Here is a 22,225-nt window from a genome sequence, read left to right as displayed (position 1 = left end):
GGAGAACATCACTGCACACTTTCCTCCAGTCTGAAAAACAACCAACCATTCACTACTCCTCTCTGCTTTCTATCCCTTAGCCAATTTCAAATCCATGCAGCAACTGGATCCCATGGGTTTCAATTTTGCTAACAAGACTATTATAATGTACTAACTATGATAGAGACAAGGGCTCTGGAAACAATTATGGCAACTGCATTGTACAGAAGTTTTGTTTTGGTAGAATGTTATTGGCTGGTTCAGTGATGAAACCAGTAAGAAATAAGCCTACAGATACTACACACTGAAATAATCAGCAAGATTAGACACCAATCTGTAAATGAAACTAGGAGAAAACTTCTGCATAAGGCATCGGACAGCCTTGCAGGACAGACAAAAAAAATATACAAACAGAAAGATCACAGAATTGTTTGAACTGTTGCACCCTTTAAATTTACAGACTGCTTTTTGCCATTTGTTGTTGACACCTTATACTTTGCAACCTAATTAAAGAAATGTTTGTCTATTCTACCAAGACCGTGCCTTCTAAATTTAATCGAGACTGAACAGCCTATGATTTGCCACAGTAACAGTGGCTGGCAAGCTATTATTTAGTGTACTGTCATTGGGAGTTTTTCTAATTTGAGCTTTCAAACTCTGCTGCTTAAGACTGGTTCCAAACAAGAGAAAATTACAAACTCAAATCAAGGCAACAATTTAAGAGGGCAGTTCCACGATCCTGCATTCCCAGCAAGAAACCCAGATTCTCTTGAGCACAGCTCCCCACTGGAAGTGTGGGATCACAGTACAATCAACGGGTAGGAATCAGAAAGCTTTCCGATCAAATCTGGAGTCAGGCAGGGCTGTCCTCTCTCCTCTGTCTTGTTAGTGTGTTGCATCGAACCCTTTGTCGAGTCCATCAGGAGGGATGCGGGCATAAGAGGGGCGACGATCCCAGGCAGCGGAGGCACTCAGGTCAAGGCCTCCCTGTACATGGACGACGTCGGCGTCTTTTGCTCAGATCAGCTGTCGGTCCGCAGATTGATGAGCATCTGCGACCAGTTCGAACTAGCCTGGGGGGCCAGGGTAAATTGTAGCAAGAGCAAGGACATGTTCTTTGGGAACTGGACCGACCGATCCTTCGTTCCCCTTCAGCGTCAGGTCGGTTTACCTGAAGGTGCTGGGGATCTGGTTCGGGGGGTCCGGGGCGTGCACCAAAAGCTGGGAGGAGCGTATTGCCAAGGTTAAGCAGAAACTGGGACTGTGGGATTGACGATCCCTCTCGATCGTGGGCAAAAACCTGGTCATCAGGTGCGAGGTGCTCTCGCTGTTGCTGTACGTGGCGCAGGTCTGGCCCATACCTCACTCCTGCGCCGCGACAGTCACCCAAGCCATCTTCTACTTTAGTTGGAGATCAAAAATGGACCGTGTCCATAGGGACACGATGTACAAACCTCCAGAGAAAGGGGGGAATGGCGTGCCCAACGTGGCCCTCATCCTGATGGCCACCTTTGTGTGCGGCTGCATCAAGCTGTGCATAGACCCTCAGTATGCAAATACAAAGTGTCACTATGTGCTGAGGTTCTGCCTGTCCCCGGTGTTGAGAAGGATGGGCCTAGCCACGCTGCCACGGAATGCTCCGTCCAGTTGGACCGTCCCGCCCCACCTGTCCTTCGTCGAAAAGTTTGTGCAGGAAAACACCTTTGACCACAAGGCAATCAGTAAGTGGTCCGCACATAACGTCCTCGAGACCCTGCGGGAAAAGGAGATGGTGGATCCTGTCTGTTGGTTCCCCGAGCAGACTGTCAATGTCTTTTGGCAGAACGCCTCATTGCCAGAGCTTTCAAACAAGCACCAAGACCTAGCTTGGCTGGTGGTGAGAAGGGCCTTTCCAGTCAGATCCTTCATACACTCCCGGACTCTCAGCGCCACCGCGCGCTGTCCCCGAGGAGGCTGCGGTGGAGATGAGACTGTCACCCATCTCCTTCTGGAATCTGCCTTTGCAAAGAAGGTCTGGAGAGAGATGCAGTGGTATCTGTCCAGATTCATCCTGAGCAGTTCCGTAACACAGGATTCTGTACTCTATGGGCTGTTCCCGGGGACGCACACTGAGACGGACATCAACTGCTGCTGGAAGACCATCAACTCGGTGAAAGACTCCCTTTGGTCTGCCGAAACTTGCTGGTCTTCCAGTGCAAGGAGCTGTCCTCGACAGTGTTGCAGACTGGCACATTCCAAGGTCCAGGACTACGTGCTCAGGGACGCACTGAGGATGGGTGTGGCCGCCGCAAAGGCTCTGTGGGGAAAGGCCTTCCGCCACTGTATACAGAGGGGCTGAAATCAGGGAAAAACCCCTCGGGCAGAATGTAAAATTCACATTGATGTAATGAAATGTAATATACCTGTAATGAATCACCTGTATTGAGTGTAATGCAATAAGGCACCCTAGAGTGTCATGAATTGTAATGATGTCCAATGTGTTCATTGAACTGTACTTGATGTAACCTGCAAATTGTATAATCTGTATTGTGTACATTTGTATTGTTGCAAATTTTATGAATAAAGTATATTTTTTGAAAAAAAAATTACCACTTTGGTCCTTTCTCTTCCCCTCCCTTCACCCAATGACTGGTAAACAAATACTTTCCACGTTAAAAGGTGTCACAAAGCAAGCTGGAGATTCTGCGTTTAAAATGCTGAATTGACCTCTGATGTTGTGCGTCGTGCTGCAAGTTTCGACCGTCTTGGGGACTCGTCTAAAACTCGTGGTTGATGAGTGATACGGGAAAAGTAGTCGTCCAACAGGTGGCTGCTTGAAGTCATGTCAATAACTATGGCGATAGGTACAACATTTAAATCAAAATTTGAGATGTGTCATTTTTATACAAAGTTGTCCATTTAATGGAAAGTGACAAGAAAATACTTTAGGAGTTGTATTAAAATCTGGTTTAGTGGACCAGTTTTTATGGTTGGATAGAAAAGGCTACTTTAGATCGCATCAGGAGTAATGCAGTGACCCTGAGCATCAGCTTAACAGAATGTCACGGTATAAACACAATACGTTTTATTGCAACATGGAGAGATGGGCTTGTTGCCATAATGTTGTTTGCTGGTTTCAGTGCAGTTTTTACACTAAGATTCTTTATTCAATGCAGTAGGAGAACTTTCAATTCTAAGCTGTCCAGTATTTGCAAATACCATTAATTGTGAAAATACACTAATGCGTACAAGGCTAACCGTAAACAAGACCGTCCGAAAGAATTCCACCCAAAAAATCCATGATTCTCATACAAGATGAGAATTGACATTACAGTGTGCACCATCCACAGGATGCACTGCAGCAACTCGCCAAGGCTTCTTCGACAGCACCTCCCAAACCCGCAACCTCTACCACCTAGATTAAGATGTAGTTGCTGTCCTATTGCATGGAGAGCAACTACATCTTAATGGTCAAACTTTGCAAAAAATATTTATCTTTAACAGTCTCAAAGAATTATGTACCTTGAATACCTTAGCCTCAAAATTCTGCATCAGCTCTAGTTGTCTTTCTTGATGTGAGATAGTCCAGCTTCACTAAAAGGATTAGGAAATGCTGGACTTAGTCTTTCAGTGGAGCTAGGCGCTCTCAAATCAAGAAGTTTGGATGAGCTACTCGTCAACATGTGAAGGCAGTGCAGCCAAAGGAAGGCTGCCATTACAAACTGCCTTTGTGAATATTCTGCAAGCTAATTAGATGCCAAATGGGAAAACTTTGTATTATTCACACTCACTTTACATTAAGCCTTAAGGCATGGTAAAAAGAGCCAGCAAATAATAAAAAATTAATCACTTTCTGATGTAAATTTTACAGTGACCAGAGAAGCCACAGGCACAACACATAGTCCAATACTGGCAATGGCTCAGTACTGCTGTTCTTCGATGCATGATAATGCATCAATAGTGCGTTATCCTAATTGTTACTGTTACATAGGATCGACAGCACAAACAGGCCATTTGGCTAACTATGCCGGCGTTTATGTTCCACACGAGCCTCCTCCCACCCCTCTTCATCTAAACCTATTAGCATATCCTTCCCTTTTCTCCCTCATGTGCTTATCTAGCTTCCCTTTAAATGCATTTATGTTATTTGCCTCAACTATTCCTTGTGGTAGCATGTTCCACATTCTTACCACTCTTTGGGTAGAGAAGTTTCTCCTGAATTCCCTATTGGATTTATTGACTATCTGATATTTATGACCTCTAGCTTTGAACACTCCCAAAAGTGGAAATATTTTCTCTAGGTCTATCCTATCAAACCCTTTCATTATCTTAAAGACCTCTATCAGGTCACCCCTCAAGCCTTCTCTTTTCAGACCGGTTCAGCCTTTCCTGATAAGTGTATCCACTCAGTTCTGGTATCATCCATGTGATTCTTTTTAACACCTTCTCCAATGCCTCTATATCCTTTTTATAATATGGAGACCAGAACTGTGCACAGTATTCCAAATGTGGTCTAACCAAGGTTGTATACAAGTTTAACATAGCTTCTCTGCTTTTTAGGTCTATCCCTCTAGAAATTAACCCCAGTGCTTGGTTCGCTTCTTTAAAAAAAAAGCCTCATTAACCTGCGTCGCAACTTTTAGTGATTTGTGTATCTGTAGCCCAGATCCCTTTGCTCCTCTACCCCATTTAGACTTAATAGGAGTAGTAAGCCATACGGCCCCTCGAGCCATTCAATTAGATCACAGCTGATCTTCGACCTCAACTCCACTTTCCGGCCCGATCTCCTTATCCCTTGATTCCCCTAGAGTCCAAAGGTCTATCTATCTATCTCAGTCTTTAATATACTCAATGACACAGCATCCACAGCACTCTGGGGTAGTGAATTCCAAAGATTCACAACCCTGTGAAGAAATTCCTCCTCATCTCAGTCCTAAATGTTCGACCCCTTATCCTGAGACTATGTCCCCTAGTGCTAGACTTTCCAGCCAGGGGAAACATCCTCTCAGCATCTACCCTGTCAAGCCCCCTTAGAATCTTATGTTTCAATGAGATCACCTCTCATTGTTCTAAACCCCAGAGAGCATTGGCCCATTCTACTCAATCTTTCCCCATAGGACAAATCTCATCCCAGGAACCAATCTGGTGAACCTTTGCTGCACTGCCTCTAAGGCAAGTATATCTTTCCTTAGGTAAGGAGACCAAAACTGTACATAGTACCCCAGAGGTGTGGTCTCACCAAAGCCCTGTACAATTGCAGCAAGACTTCCTTACTCTTGTACTCTAACTCCCTTGCACTAAAGGCCAACATACCATTTGCCTTCCTAATTGCTTGCTGTACCTGCATGTTAACTTTGTGTTTTGTGTACAAGGACATCCAAATCCTTCTGAACACCAGCATTTAATAGCTTCTCACCATTTAAAAGATATTCTGTTTTTCTATTCTTCCTACCAAAGTGAATAACTTCACATTTCCCCACATTATATTCCATCTGCCACCTTCTTGCCCACTCACTTAACCTGTCTATATCCCTTTGCAGACTCTGTCCTCCTCAGAGCTTACTTTCCCACCTAGCTTGTATAGTCAGCAAACTTGGAAGTCATTAACATAGATTGTAAATAGCCAAGGCCCAAGCACCGATCCCGGCAGCACCCCATTAGTTACAATCTGCCAACCTGAAAATGACCCGTTTAATCCTACTCTGTTTTCTGTCCGTTAACCAATCCTCAATCCATGCTAATATATTACCCCCAATCCCATGAGCACTAATCTTGTGTAACAACCTCTTGTGTGGCACCTTATCAAATGCCTTTTGAAAATTTGAGGAGCAACTCTTATCCAAGCAGTGCGTGGCCTCCTTATTCTTCCTACCAAAATGCATCACCTCACACTTATCTATATTGAATTGTTTATGTATTTAATGTTTGACAATTTACAGATTGGACAGCAAGTAGCTGCAATCCAGGAAACACTGACAATCAAAGATTGCCTCAGGACATTTTTCAGTTTGAGACCAGCAACTATGTCAGATAATGCAAGAAAAACCGGAACATTCAAGCTGACAACTGCAGCAAACCTGCACTACTTTAACAGTTACAGAATGACAAATAATGTAACAGTTTTGAGCTTACTAATTTTCAGATATTTGCAATTCACAATGTTTAGAAGGCATTTTTGCTATTTAGTCACTAAAACCCAATTTACCTCTGGTCGCACTGGATCCTCAATTCCCACAACAGTGATGCAAGTGAGGTCACTCAGAATCTCATTTTCATTATCCCATTCAGGCTCCTTAACAAAGTCTCTGAATGCCAGGCAAATGGTGCGTAGCCCTTCGCACGCCATTGGTTCAATCACTTTCTTCACCATTTCATCACGATCTCTTGCCTTGAAAGCAGTTATATCTCCACTCTTACTTAGTAATTTAGTACACCTGAAAAATATTTGAGGTTTTTTTGCACATGAAACACACACTACTAGGGTTATAAAACTAGCAGTTGGCAGCACTTATTACCTATAGGGAGCAAAGAGTAACAAAAGACATTACTGGTCATCAAGGCAGTGAAGCTGTATCTTTGGGTGGAGGGGGGGTGGAGGAGTAATGAAGGGCAAGTTTTTAAAAAAGAAACTCATACAATAAGATTAATTTCTATTACAAGAGGCTTCCATTTTGAACATTCAATATTTGTTGCAGCTGGTCTGGTTTTGTGCTTTATAAGATTCTCACCAACTTTCATCCTCCTCCAGCCAGAAGAGTTAATCTGGATTGCAGACTTCTCTAACATTCAGTTGCTAGCAAGAAGTTATGAATCAAGTGCAAGGCAAGTTAGAATATGATTTGCTCTCACTATACAGCATCAAGATAGAAAAGCTGACTTGTATAGCACTCCACCAAGTGATCTAGCCATGGACTGACTGATAAATCTGGGTCTCAGACTCCAGGTCTTTTGATGGGCAGTCAATTACTTCAAATTAAACATAGATGTAGAAGTGTAGCCTGCCCAAATGGTCCAGCAAGTTTGTCCGGTGAGTAGTCAAGTCATACAGAGCAGGAATTTCCCAGATTAGCAGATCCCAGTTGGCCATAGAAGTGACCTGTGTCCTTGGTTAGGGAGGAGAACATCAGCCAGAATATTCAGCTCTTGATTGCTATCATGTGGATATTGAGCAAGGACAGGGTTGGCCAAGATATACACCCCACCACCTGCTCCCCAAAAATCAAATAGTCTGCCAATGCTCACACATGGAAAATTGATCCAGCACCCATATCCTTAGCAAGGCAAGGACTTAAGACTATAACCTTGAATGCAACTGATGCCCTGGTAAATAGACACAAAATGCTGATTTCCTAAGTGGTTCCAGAATTAAAAAAAGAAATGTTTCAGCGGCTACTGAGTTAACATATTTAACTGATTAGATCTCAGGAGGACAGAATGAAAAACCACAAACATAGCTGCAGCCATCATTCAGAAAAGATTTATTTATTAAATACGAAGAAAATCCCAGAGGCAGTATGAAACCTGGCCACTATAAAATTGTGAGTACTTGGGGGTGACATAATTATGGCATTTGCAGGTTGAAACATAGAAAATTTGCGGCACAGAAGGAGGCCATTCGGCCCATAGTGTCTGTGCAGGTCGAAAAAGAGCTACCCAGCCGAATCCCATTTTCCAGCACTTGGTCTATAGCCTTGTAGGTTATGGCACTTCAAATGCATATCCAAGGTACTTTTTAAATGTGATGAGGGTTTCTGCCTCGACCACCCTTTCAGGCATTGAGTTCCAGATCCCACCACCCTCTGGGTTAAAATATTCTTCCTCAGTTCTCCTCTAATCCTTCTACCAATTACTTTAAATCTATGCCTCCTGGTTATTGACCTCACTGCTAAGGGAAATAGGTCTTTCCTGTCCACTCTATCTAGGCCCCTCAATTTTATACACCTCAATTAAATCACCCCTCAGCCTCCTCTGTTCCAAAGAAAACAACCCCAGCCGATCCAAATCTTTCCTCATAGCTAAAATTTTCCAGTCCTGGCAACATCCTTGTAAATCTCCTCTGTACCCTCCCTCGTGCAATCACATCCTTCCTGTAATGTGGTGACCAGAACTCTGCGCAGTACTCAAGCTGTGGCCAAGCTAGTGTTTTATACTGTTCTAGCATAACCTCCCTGCTCTTATATTCTATGCCTCAGCTAATAAAGGAAAGTATCCCATATGCCTTCTTCGCTACCTTATCTATCTACCCTGCTACCTTCAGGGATCTGTGGACATGCACTCCAAGGTCCCTCTTTTCCTCTACACCGCAGTATCCTCCCATTTATTGTGTACTCCCTTGCCTTGTTTGACCTCCCCAAATGAATTACCTCTCACTTCTCCGGATTGAATTCCATTTGCCACTTTTCTGCCCACCTGACCAGTCCATTGATATCTTCCTGCAGTCTACCGCTTTCCTCCTCACTATCAACCACACGGCCAATTTTTGTATCATCTGCAAACTTCTTAATCATGCCCCCTACATTTAAGTCTAAATCATTAAAGTATACCACAAAAAGTAAGGGACCCAGTACTGAGCCCTGCGGAACCCCACGAGAAAAAGCCTTCCAGTCACAAAAACACCTGTCAGCCATTATCCTTTGCTTCCTGCCACAGAGCCAATTTTGGATTCAATATGCCACTTTCCCTTGGATCCCATGGATTGGAGTCTTATTTGTCTGAGCAGAAGAGTTGTGTGCCGTTGACCTGCTCACATACCTCTTAAAAATAGAACCTCATCAAATTGCTCAAATACAAACATAGGTTACCTAGAGATAGAATTGGGCCACTACCACTAAATGCAACTGGGAGAAAACACTAGTGGTGGAAGCCAGTCTAAGGATTAGCATCTTGCAATAGCAGATGTCAGCCATTGGAAAACTTGTGAAAAGCCTATGGACAACATCACTGTGGTTGTGATTTAACCACAGCATATCAGCTATCCCCAATATATCTTCAGACAGTTAAGTAAACTACAGAGTTCCTCTGTAAATCAATGTCCAAAGAATGTCAGAACAACCATTTTGTCCACAATTTACATGAGACTCTCCTATATCTACTTTCACTGTGCAGATTAATTTAAGACAATTTTTTTTTGTTGTGAAGGAATGAGCTTTAAAAAGCACCAACTGTTAAGTAGTTAATCTGCATCCATCAGCCAACCATAGATCACAGTATTACTCAGCTGGTACATTTCCTCCCTTTGTGTTTGCCAGACTGGTTTCGCCCTCAACATCCATTGCAACACACCATTGCCCAAGTGGAGGCAAGGAGGAAATATGCTTCATCTGAACAATTCCTCTAGATGTTCTGACTACAGTAAGGAATTAACCAGGAGTGAAACATGGTCACCAGAACTTCCATCACACACTCTGCCACAGAGTGGTACCATAATATGCTGTGCTACCACAGGTCTAATTTTGCTTTTAATGGTTCTGAAATATAGCTTTTGCACACAAACATATTCTTCAGTACAACAACATTTGATGGTAAGCCTAGTTCATTAACTGGCTAAAGTTAAATATACACACACAAAAGAACATGGAGACCTGAAAAGAACAATGTTGAAATTTGACTCTTGGCTTACTCATAAGATTGACCTTATTGAACAGCTTTGTTAGCAGTTTGCAGATCCTGCAGAGATTAAAGACCAACAACGTGCTTAAGAAATATAAACTCTAAAAAGGCAAAATATTAGTACAAAAGTAGACTCCCTAAAAACTGAGTTCACTGAATGGATTGAACCGTCCAATCCGTTCAAAGGGAGGAAATGTAGTTATTCTAACAAACAAGCCTTTTGTACCAGCTAAGTAATGCTGTGATCTATGGTTGGCTGATGGATGTGATCACAAAAATGTATTGCTTCATTACTACTACAGTGCACTGCCAAACCCATTTCTTTCCCTGTTTAGAGTCTCGTTGGAGTCATCAGGATACAATATTTTTGGTAACAAGTCTCCAGGTACAGTTGTAGTTTTTGGGCTAAGTGCCATCATTTTCCCTACTCTTACTTCTCATCCTCCCCTTGTTCGCTGCACCTAATAGAATGAAATACTTGAGCCATCACAAAACAGATAGAAGTTCTTTCACACACTCTTGCTGCTTAATCAAAATAAAGAGTCCTAACAATTTTTAAGTAGTGAAACCCATATAGCTTCCAATCACCATCAGCCTCAATCATAATTAAATATGATGAAATGAGGATCATTCCAGTGGTGGTCAAATGGTTGTTGCCCCATGTATTTAAGTTTGATTTCAGCAGTGCTGTTCTGGGGAAATGTTGACCAGGGGTGGAAAGAGTTGACCCAGGCTGTTTTTCTACACTTCATGGTTGCTGGTTCAGAGTAGCATTAGTAGGTGCCGAGGAATAAGTTGCCCACCAACTCTCGATGACAGGGGAAGAGCATGAATGAAAGAAAAAACAGAAAACTTCACAATTTTTACTTGAAATGTGCTTATGTCAGGAGTTTAGAACCATACATCTTCAGCAATCTATCCCAGAGGCTTATGCTTACACCATGCAATTTCTAATATAACTCTGGCCCAGCATCAGTTAAAACCTAATTTTCATTAATTTCCCCCCCGACTTGAGATCAGCAACTTAACCCTTTCATAGCCCAGTGAAGGAACATAGGAACAGGAGTAGGCCATTCAGCCCCTCGTGCCTGCTCCGCCATTTGATAAGATCATGGCTGATCTGTGATCTAACTCCATTTCCTGCCTTTGGCCCATATCCCTTAATACCTTTGATTGCCAAAAAGCTATCTATCTCAGATTTAAATTTAGCAATTGAGCTAGTATCAATTGCCATTTGCGGAAGAGAGTTCCAAACTTCTACCACCCTTTGTGTGTAGAAATGTTTTCTAATCTCGCTCCTGAAAGGTCTGGCTCTAATCTTTTTGGTGGAGATTTCATTCTTATTCCTTTTCAGTCTCATTCCCACTGACAAAATCTACATTGCTATCATAAAATAAAGAAAACTTTCTCACTTGCGTAGAATGATCTCAGAGGCGCCCTTGCTGTACATGCGGAAACTTCCATCAGCATTCTTTAGTACGGTGCTCATGGACTTGCGTGCAGAGTTGAAGGTGTACACCTTATAAAGTTTCTCTTCTGGAATTTCATTACGTACAGCCTGATAATCCTGTTTCAAATCCAGTACAAAGCCAAGCAAAGCACATTCAGTCTTGTTCCCGACATGACGAGGAAGGCCTCCTTCTTTCTCGGGGGGCTGAGGGGAGAAAAAAAAGTCAAATGCAATAAAAACTAACATTTCCTGTAAATATTCCCCATAATACACATCAAACTATCCAGAATGGTAAAACTTTGTAGGAAAACAGCTGTGCGATATCTGTATTTATCAATGAGGGGGAAAGGAAGCTAAAGCTCCCTGGATAACTAAAGATATAGGCCTAAGTTTTACCAATGGGAGGATTAGGGGCAGGTGGGAAGTTAAAAATTGTAAAAAAAAATCTAAAGCCTGCCTCCAACCCCTCCACTTCTGGTTTTAAAGGAGGCGGGTCGAGGGGTGGGTGACCGACCCGCTCTCAGGAGGCGGGGTGGTCAAAGCTTTCAAGGAGGCTGCAGGCCTCCACTTTAGAGTCATAGAGTTATACAGCACGGATAGAGGCCCTTCGGCCCATCGTGTCCGTGCCGGCCATCAGCCCTGTCTACTCTAATCCCATATTCCAGCATTTGGTCCGTAGCCTTGTATGCTATGGCATTTCAAGTGCTCATCCAAATGCTTCTTGAATGTTGAGGGTTCCTGCCTCCACAACCCTTTCAGACAGTGAGTTCCAGACTCTAACCACCCTCTGGGTGAAAAAGTTCTCTCAAATCCCCTCTAAACCTCCCGCCTTTTACCTTGAATCTATGTCCCCTTGTTATAGAACCCTCAACGAAGGGAAAAAGCTCCTTAGTATCCATCCTATCTGTGCCCCTCATAATTTTGTACACCTCAATCATGTCCCCCCTCAGCCTCCTCTGCTCCAAGGAAAACAAACCCAATCTTCCCAGTCTCTCTTCATAGCTGAAGCGCTCCAGCCCTGGTAACATCCTGGTGAATCTCCTCTGCACCCTCTCCAAAGCGATCACATCCTTCCTGTAGTGCGGCGACCAGAACTGCACACAGTACTCCAGCTGTGGCCTAACCAGTGTTTTATACAGCTCCATCATAACCTCCTTGCTCTTATATTCTATGCCTCGGCTAATAAAGGCAAGTATCCCATATGCCTTCTTTACCACCTTATCTACCTGTTCCGCCGCCTTCAGGGATCTGTGAACTTGCACACCAAGATCCCTCTGACCCTCTGTCTTGCCAAGGGTCCTCCCATTCATTATGTATTCCCTTGCCTGGTTAGTCCCTCCAAAGTGCATCACCTCACACTTTTCCGGGTTAAATTCCATTTGCCACTGTTCCGCCCATCTGACCAACCCATCTATATCGTCCTGCAGACTGAGGCTATCCTCCTCGCTATTTACCACCCTACCAATTTTTGTATCATCAGCGAACTTACTGATCATACCTTTTACATTCATATCCAAGTCGTTAATGTAGACCACAAACAGCAAGGGACCCAGCACCGATCCCTGTGGTACCCCACTGGCCACAGGCTTCCAGTCACAAAAACAACCTTCGACCATCACCCTCTGCCTTCTGCCACTAAGCCAGTTTTGTATCCAAAGTGCCAAGGCACCCTGGATTCCATGGGCTCGTACCTTCTTGACCAGTCTCCTGTGGGGGACTTTATCGAAGGCCTTACTGAAATCCATGTATACCACATCCACTGCGTTACCCTCATCCACACGCCTAGTCACCCCCTCAAAAAATTCAATCAAATTAGTCAGACATGATCTTCCCTTGACAAAGCCATGTTGACTATCCCTGATTAATCCTTGCTTCTCCAAGTGGAGACTAATTTTGATAGGTATTTTTTTTAATCTTTAAACTGCTGGGGGCCGGGATTCCCGTGCCACGTGAAAGGAGGTGGAGGAGGCCCAGATCAACAGGTAAGTGCCTTTATTGCACTGCTTGTGGGCCCGGAGGAGCAGGAGTGCTTCCCCCAGGCCCAACAAACCTACCTGCATGATCCCACAGACGCAATCGACCAACATCCCCTCCCCAAGATATCTCTGCCCCTCCCCCGGTGACCCCTGACCCCCACCCCCCCAAATCTAAGACTTACCTGCTGGCATCCACTCCCTGGCTCTTCTCCCATCCGACTGACGGCCAGCCTGTCAATCTGGCTGGCCTGTCGGGCGGGAAACAGACAAAAAAAAAGTTAATAGACGTCCTTACGTCAAAATCATAAGGACGTCTAGGAAATCTGTACTTCCCATTAGGAATTCTGCTCTCTCTCCTCCCCCCCGTCCCTCCCTATCCCACCCCTCTTCCTGGCTCCAGGTTAAAACTTACCCCATATAGAGATTAAAATGAAACTGAAAAAGGCTCATGACCAATGTAAGGTTCATAATACAGTAGAGAACCAAGCTGAATACAGAAAGTACAGTGGAGACCTAAAAAAAGGGAACAAGAGGGGCTAAGAAAGTATGAGAATAGATTAGCGGCCAACATAAAAGAGAACCCAAAAGTCTTCTATAAACATAAATAGTAAAAAAGAGTAGGCAAAGGAAGGGTGGGACCAATTAGGGACAAAAAAGGTCTTATGGAGGCAGAGGGCATGGCTGAGATACTAAATGAATACTTTGCATCAGTCTTGAAGTAACGGAGAGGGTTGATGAGGGTAGTGCAGTTGATGTGTATATGGACTTTCAAAAGGCATTTGATAAAGTACCACATAATAGGCTTGTTTGCAAAATTAAAGCCCATGGGATTAAAAGGGACAATGACAGCATGGATACAAAATTGGCGCAGGGACAGAAAGCGGAGCATAGTGGTGAACGGTTGTTTTTCGGACTGGAGGGAAGTACAGTGGTGTGCCCCAGAAGTCTGTATCAGGCTCTTTTTGATATATATTAACAACCTGCACTTGGGTATACAGGGTATAATTTCAAAGTTTGCAGATGACCCGAAACTCAAATGTAGTAAACAATGTGGTGGATAGTAACAGAATCAGGAGGACATAGACAGACTGGTGAAATGGGCAGACACATAGCAGATGAAATATAACAGGGAAGTGTGAAGTGATACATTTTGGTAGGAAGAGTGAGGAGAGGCAATATAAACTAAATGGTGAAATTATAAAAGTGGATGCAGGAACAGGGACACTTGGGGGTGCATATACACAAATCTATGAAGGTGGCAGGACAAGTTGAGAAGGATGTTAAAAAAGCACAGAGGATCCTGGGCTTTATTAATAGAGGCAGAGTACAAAAGCAAGGAAGTTATGCTAAACCTTTATAAAAACACTGGTTAGGCCTCAGCTGGAGTATTGTGTTCAATTCTGGGCACCACACTTTAGGAAGAATGTCAAGGCCTTAGAGAGGGTGCAGAAGGATTTACTAGAATGATACCAGGGATGATGGACTTCAGTTATGTTTTTTTTAATTCGTTCATGGGATATGGGCGTTGCTGGCAAGGCCGGCATTTATTGCCCATCCCGAATTGCCCTCAAGAAGGTGGTGGTGAGCCGCCTTCTTGAACCGCTGCAGTCCATGTGGTGAAAGTTCTCCCACAGTGCTGTTAGGAAGGGAGTTCCAGGATTTTGATCCAGCGACGATGAAGGAACAGCGATATATTTCCAAGTCGGGATGGTGCGTGACTTGGAGGAGAACGTGCAGGTGGTGTTGTTCCCATATACCTGCTGCTCTTGTCCTTCTAGGTGGTAGAGGTCGCGGGTTTGGGAGGTGCTGTCGAACAAGCCTTGGCGAGTTGCTGCAGTGCATCCTGTGGATGGTACACACTGCAGCCACTGTGCGCCGGTGGTGAAGGGAGTGAATGTTCAGGGTGGTGGATGGGGTGCCAATCAAGCGGGCTGCTTTGTCCTGGATGATGTCGAGCTTCTTGAGTGTTGTTGGAGCTGCATTCATCCAGGCAAGTGGAGAGTATTCCATCATACTCCTGACTTGTGCCTTGTAGATGGTGGAAAGGCTTTGGGGAGTCGGGTGGTGAGTCACTCGCCACAGAACACCCAGGCCTCTGACCTGCTCTTGCAGCCACAGTATTTATATGGCTGGTCCAGTTAAGTTTCTGGTCAATGGTGACCCCCAGGATGTTGATGGTGGGGGATTCGGCAATGGTAATGCCATTGAATGTCAAAGGGAAGTGGTTAGACTCTCTCTTGTTGGAGATGGTCATTGCCTGGCACTTGTCTGGCGTGAATGTTACTTGCCACTTATCAGCCCAAGCCTGGATGTTGTTCAGGTCTTGCTGCATGCGGGCTCGGACTGCTTCATTATCTGAGGGGTTGCGAATGGAACTGAACACTATGCAATCATCAGCGAACATCCCCATTTCTGACCTTATGGTGGAGGGAAGGTCATTGATGAAGCAGCTGAAGATGGTTGGGCCCAGGACACTGCCTTGAGGAACTCCTGCAGCAATGTCTTGGGGCTGAGATGATTGGCCACCAACAACCATTACCATCTTCCTTTGTGCTAGGTATGACTCCAGCCACTGGAGTGTTTTCCCCGATTCCCATTGACTTCAATTTTACTAGGGCTCCTTGGTGCCACACTCGGTCAAATGCTGCCTTGATGTCAAGGGCAGTCACTCTCACCTCACCTCTGGAATGCAGCTCTTTTGTCCATGTTTGGGCGAAGGCTGAAATGAGCTCTGGAGCCGAGTGGTCCTGGCGGAACCCAAACTGAGCATCGGTGAGCAGGTTATTGGTGAGTAAGTGCCGCTTGATAGCACTGTAGACGGCACCTTCCATCACTTTGCTGATGATTGAGAGTAGACTGATGGGGCGGTAATTGGCCGGATTGGATTTGTCCTGCTTTTTGTGGACAGGATATACCTGGGCTATTTTCCACATTGTCGGGTAGATGCCAGTGTTGTAGCTGTACTGGAACAGCTTGGCCAGAGGTGCAGCTAGCTCTGGAGCACAAGTCTTCAGCACTACAGCCGGGATGTTGTCAGGGCCCATAGCCTTTGCTGTATCCAGTGCACTCAGCAGTTTCTTGATATCACGTGGAGTGAATCGATGGTGGGGATATCGGGAGGCGGCTTCGAGATGGTTCATCCACTCGGTACTTCTGGCTGAAGATGGTTGCAAACGCTTCAGCCTTGTCTTTTGCACTCAAGTGCTGGACTCCGCCATCATTGAGGATGGGGATGTTTACAGAGCCTCCTCCTCCAGTTAGTTGTTTAATTGTCCACCACCATTCACTACTGGATGTGGCAGGACTGCAGAGCTTTGATCTGATCAGTTGGATGTGGAATCGCTTAGCTCTGTCTATAACACATTGCTTCCGCTGTTTAGCATGCATGTAGTCCTGAGTTGTAGCTTCACGAGGTTGGCACCTCATTTTTAGGTATGTCTGGTGCTGCTCCTGGCATGCTCTTCTACACTCCTCATTGAGCCAGGGTTGATCCCCTGGCTTGTTGGTAATGGTAGAGTGAAGAATATGCTGGGCCATGAGGTTACAGATTGTGCTGGAATACAATTCTGCTGCTGCTGATGGCCCACAGCGCCTCGTGGATGCCCAGTTTTCAGCTGCTGGATCTGTTCTGAATCTATCCCATTTAGCACGGTGGTGGTGCCACACAACACGTTGGATGGTATCCTCAGTGCGAAGACAGGACTTCGTCTCCACGAGGACTGTGCGGTGGTCACTCCTACCAATACTATCATGGACAGATGCATCTGTGACAGGTAGATTGGCGAGGATGAGGTCAAGTAGGTTTTTCCCTTGTGTTGGTTCGCTCACCACCTGCCGCAGGCCCAGTCTCGCAGCTATGTCCTTCAGGACTCGGCCAGAAGTGGTGCTACCGAGCCACTCTTGGTGATGGACATTGAAGTCCCCCACCCAGAGTACATTCTGTGCCCTCAGTGCTTCCTCCAAGTGGTGTTCAACATGGAGGAGGACTGATTCATCAGCTGAGGGAGGGCGGTAGGTAGTAATCAGCAGGAGGTTTCCTTGCCCATGTGGAGACTAGAGAAACTGGGGTTGTTCTTCTTAGAACAGAGACGATTAAGGGGAGATTTAATCGAGATGTTCAAAGTCATGAAGGGTTCGGATCGAGTAAATAAGGAGAAATTGTTTCCAGTGGCAGAAGGATCAGTAACCAGAGGACACAGATTTAAGGTGATCGACAAAAGAGCCAGAGGCGACATAAGGAAACATTTTTTTACGCAGCGAGTTATAATGATCTGGAATGCACTGTCTGAAAAGGTGGTGGAAGCAGATTCAATAGTAAGTTTCAAAAGGGAATTGGATAAATAATTGAAGGGAAAAAAAATTACAGGGCTATGGGACCAATTGGATAGCTCTTTCAAGGAACCAGCACAGGCACGATGGGCTGAATGGCCCCCTCCCATGCTGTACCCATTATGATACTATGTATACTGTGTGAAAGCCATTAATCATTTTTCCTCCCTTCCACAAGTGTAAACACCGTAACCAAACTATACAATTTCAGTGTGGTGTACACGTTCGGGAGGAAAATTTCCACCACATTTTAAAACATTCAGAAAGTCTTTGAAAATTTAGAGACAGATTGGCCTTCCCTTAGTCATATGAGTGTTCTGTTTACACTGCATGAAAGTCAGATCAGTGGACCAGATGCGAATATTTCCATAAAAGGACATAGCTGCTCAAGGAACAATGATTCAGCTTTAGAAAATGCTCAACGCTTCTTAATTGCTAATCCCGATTCAAACAAGCAAGTTTAAGATCATGACCACTAGGATATTAAACTAAAACACCAAGCTTTCCTAAAACATGGGTAAAATTCTTTTAAAATGCAGACATGTTCCAAGTACTAACTCACCAGTATTTTGGTAGTGTAAGCAGAGTTAACAGCAATTCCATTGACAATCCGTTCCATAACTTTTGGTAAAAGTGCATCTGGGTCAGGTGTTTGCCTGTAGTGCGTTTCTCCAATATACGATTGTACTACGGTCATCCTGTTCATGGTGAGAGTACCCGTTTTGTCTGAGCAAATAGCTGTGGCGTTGCCCATAGTTTCACAGGCATCCAAATGTCTGACCAAGTTATTGTCCTTCATCATTTTCTGTCAAAATAGAAGATTTAAAAATGACAAGATTACACAATAGCTATATTAGTTCACTTCTACTTGAGAGTTTCCCTCCAATATGATTTCTATCACTAAGATGTTTCAGTTAAGTCAAATGTACCATTAGAGGAGTTAAAACCACACATATCCTGTATACTTTACAATGTTGCAAAGTTTACTTCTCTTAATTCAAATTTTGTTTGATAATACTTCTGTGAAGTGCATTGGGACGTTTTATTACATTAAAGGCACTATATAAATGCAAGTTGTTGTTGAAAAGTGCTTAATTAGAATTATCTGATAATTCAAATTTTGTTTAAACACTAAAATTCCCACTTTGTTATCGACACTGCTTAATTAAAATCATTGGATGTTTTCCCTACATTACAACAGTGACTACACTTCAAAACTACTTCATTGGCTATAAGCCGCTTTGGGATGGCCCAAGGTCGTGAAAGGCGCTGTATAAATGCAAGTTCTTTCTTTAGTGCAAAAAATGTCTTTGAATTATCAAGAGCAAAGGAAAAAATACAACTTTATGCTCGCCCTGGAAGCATCACTCATTTCCATAGGTGGAAAAGCAAGTTGCAATGAGGACACAAAGTGTCTGCAAAGGGATATTGACAGGTTAAGTGAATGGGCAAAGATTTGGCAGATGGAATATAATGCGAGAAAATGTGAAGTCATCCACTTTGGGAGGAAAAATAAAAAAAGCAAAATATTATTGGAATGGAGAAATACTACAAAATGCTGTGTTACAGAGGGATCTGGGTGTCCTCGTACATGAAACACAAAAAGTCAACATACAGGTGCAGCAGGTAATCCGGAAGGCAAACGGAATATTGGCCTTTATTTCTAGGGAGATGGAGTATAAAAGCAGGGAAGTCATGCTGCAACTGTACAGGGTGCTGGTGAGAGCACATCTAGAGTACTGCGAACAGTTCTGGTGCCCTCATTTAAGGAAGGACATACTTGCATTGGAAGCAGTTCAGAGAAGGTTCACTAGGTTGATTTCGGGTATGGAAGGGTTGTCTTATGAGGAAAGATTGAACAGGTTGGGTCTATATTCATTCTAGATTAGAAGAATGAGAGGAGATCTTATTGAAACATACAAGATTCTGAGGGGACTCTATAGGGTAGATGCTGAGAGGATGTTACCCCTCATGAGGGAATCTAAAACTAGTGGGCATAGTCTGAGAATAAGGAGTCGCCCGTTTAAGACGGAAATGAGGAGGAATTTCTTCTCCCAGAGGGTCATAAATCTTTGGAATTCTTTACCCCAAAAAGCTGTGGAAGCTGAATCACTGAATACATTCAAGGCTGAGTTAGACAAACTTTTGATCAGCAAGGGAGTCAAAGGAAATGGGGAAAAGGCAGGAAAGTGGAGTCGGTGAAAATCAGATCAGCCATGATCTCATTGAATGGCAGAGCAGGCTCGAGGGGCCAAATGGCATACTCCTGCTCCTATCTCTTATGGTCTATTACCTATATTGGTAAACTGGGTAATGTTATTAGCCATTCTGCTTGTGATTAACCCTATACCAATCAACTTATTTTATTGTAAGTTTGAAGGAAAAGCAACAGTTTTCCAAACCTCCAACATGGTTGATTGTTACAGGCAAGTGAATCTTGTAAACTCAGGTACCAAATGGTACTCGACTAATACTATGTCAGCATTTATTGAGTATTCTAATCCAATCTTTATTTTAAACTTGTTCCCAAATTATAGATGGCAAATGTGAAAGCTCTCAATATCAATGGATACATTCCTTGTAACAGGGATACAGATGTTAAAGTGGTGGGAAACATATTTACCACTCATGCTGTATCACCAGTGGAACAGCTTTCTACAATTACTGTACCATAGGCAATGCAAAGGTTTGAAATGAATGCCCAAGAAATTAAAATGTTTTCAAAAGCTTTGTTTGTGAAACAAAGAACTAATTCACCAGTCCAGAATATGGCCAGCAACATGCAGATCCATCAAATGATGTCACTTAGGCACACACCAAAGAATTTAGCTGAGAAAACAGTCATGACTACAAAGATTGCCAATGCTGATCTGTAACTAGCTGGTAGAGGAAACTGAACTACATCCTTAGCTCATTTTCCTTTCTCCTTTGGTAAGGCTCCTCATCCCCATTTCATGCTGTGCCAGTATCAAGATATTGTCTGCAGAAATTCAAAATATGATCATCCAAGGCTGGGATTTGAACCACCATCTCAAAGACTGTCCAAACATGAGATTTTTCAAACCACTCCAAATATGACATCTACTTATTAGGATTTAAAAATGCTTCCAATCACTATTACAAGGAGCTTGATTATATAGAATAAATTCACCTTTATATCTTTTTGATAACATGTCAATTTAAAGACCTTGCTAGCCTATAATCCAAGAATTTCTGACAATGCCCAAGCACAGTACAATTGGAGTTTTGAACTTGCAAATGTAAGATAACTCTTCCAAGCTGTCTTATCTGTATAATTTGGGACAATGTTTTTCCCGTTTTAACATTATTTGGACAAATAAAACTGTTGTGGTCATATATCTATTACTGCAATGTAATCAGATATTATTGAAAATTTATACTGGAATACATCTTACTATTATTGTGCTATCAAGGTAGAGAAAGATCTAATTAATGTCATTGCTGTTGAATAATAAATTTGAACAACAAACGAGTGTCGGCTTGATTGTTTATGATAGCGATCTTACTTCACGTGTATCACAATAGTTAGGTGGAACATTTTGAAGAGGCTTCTTTTGCAGACTGTGTCCTTAGGGTAGAAAAATGAAAGCTGACTGACTGTGGAATCTACCAACAATTTTTCATTTCATTTAAGTTTAAAAATTGTAAAATTCGCCGGTCCTGGATGTCTAAACCAAAGACATTAAGTCAAAAGTTTTCAATATAAATAGTTTAGCAAGTGAACACCACAAAACCTCTAGTCAGCATCAGAATATTATTTGCACCACTTTAGGTGGGAGGAGGGGTTGTAGAGAGAAGGGGCACAGGGAAAGGATTAAAAATGACTAAATCAGGTAATCACCCAAGCTATCAAAATTCCAGTCTGTCATATCAATTTTATGGTCACTAGATGTCACTAGCACATCATGCACACAAAATCAAAGTACACTTGTGACAATCAAAGTTGCAACAGCAGTAACTAAGGAATTACTTTATGCATTTTGATTGAGTTCACTTTGCTTGCCGTAAGAACAATATACAATTTACATTAACTTTCAATTTAGTTGTGCTTTCTATGCAATCAAATCTGGAAAACAAATACAGCTGCAGCAATCTTCTACAAAATGCTGGACTTATTTCTAATTTAGGACAAGTACATCAGATAAAATTAGTCACAAACCTACTACTTCTTAATTTCCCTCATGTTCTCTCCCTACTTTTTTCAACCTTGATAGTGTCTTGCACTATGGGCCTTGGCCCTTCATCTATGTTTCTCAATGTGAATAGAGCTCACCTTTACAGAATAAGCCAGAGAGATCGTTACAGCAAGTGGAAGACCCTCTGGTACAGCCACCACAAGCACAGTGACTCCAATGATGAAAAACTTCACAAAGTATTGGATGTAGATCGGGGTACAATCTGCCAGCCATGACCTGCCTTGAAACCCAAAAGTCTTAATAACAAAAAACAACACAAGGATGATGACTGTGATTGCTGACATAAGCAGACCTGGAAGAGAAAAAGACAAACTAGATTCAGCTTTAAATTTCATTTTCAGCAGTAGATCTTTTTAAAAAAGCAGTCATTGTAATTTGCAGAATATATAGCTAAACTGAAGATCCATTTAGAAACAGATAGTTACACTGTTCTTCATACTGCATATCATGATAATCTGAGTTTTACTCTCAAAGTATAAGATTTCTCAACCAACAGAACCAATACTTAAAACAGCCATCAGATCTTACATGGGATAATCTACTACTCACCTCTAACACACACAGGAAAAGGCTCATTAATTTATTCAGTACATTTCATTTATTCAATAAATTAAAGTTATTAATGACTATAGGATGTATAATTAGGACTTCTATCCCTTCTAGTCAGTTCCATAACTTTTAAGCAT

General features: G+C 43.0%; 1 protein-coding gene across 4 annotated transcripts in view; it reads right to left on the bottom strand.

The window, feature by feature from the left end:
- Positions 1-22,225, bottom strand: part of LOC137344524 (plasma membrane calcium-transporting ATPase 1-like) — a 119,076-nt gene that overhangs the window by 44,111 nt on the left and 52,740 nt on the right. For all 4 annotated transcript variants that reach the window (XM_068007563.1, XM_068007562.1, XM_068007560.1 and 1 more), the window contains 4 exons: positions 21,617-21,831; positions 17,885-18,127; positions 10,980-11,221; positions 6,164-6,392 (listed from right to left, as the gene is read on the bottom strand). In XM_068007563.1, the coding sequence (XP_067863664.1) occupies positions 6,164-6,392; positions 10,980-11,221; positions 17,885-18,127; positions 21,617-21,831 (929 nt within the window). The remainder of the gene's footprint in view (positions 1-6,163; positions 6,393-10,979; positions 11,222-17,884; positions 18,128-21,616; positions 21,832-22,225) is intronic.

Source organism: Heptranchias perlo, chromosome 27, assembly GCF_035084215.1.
Source record: "Heptranchias perlo isolate sHepPer1 chromosome 27, sHepPer1.hap1, whole genome shotgun sequence".
Taxonomy (NCBI): Eukaryota; Metazoa; Chordata; class Chondrichthyes; order Hexanchiformes; family Hexanchidae; genus Heptranchias; species Heptranchias perlo.
Note: the sequence above shows the minus strand (reverse complement) of the source record. Positions and strands in the feature narration are given on the sequence as shown.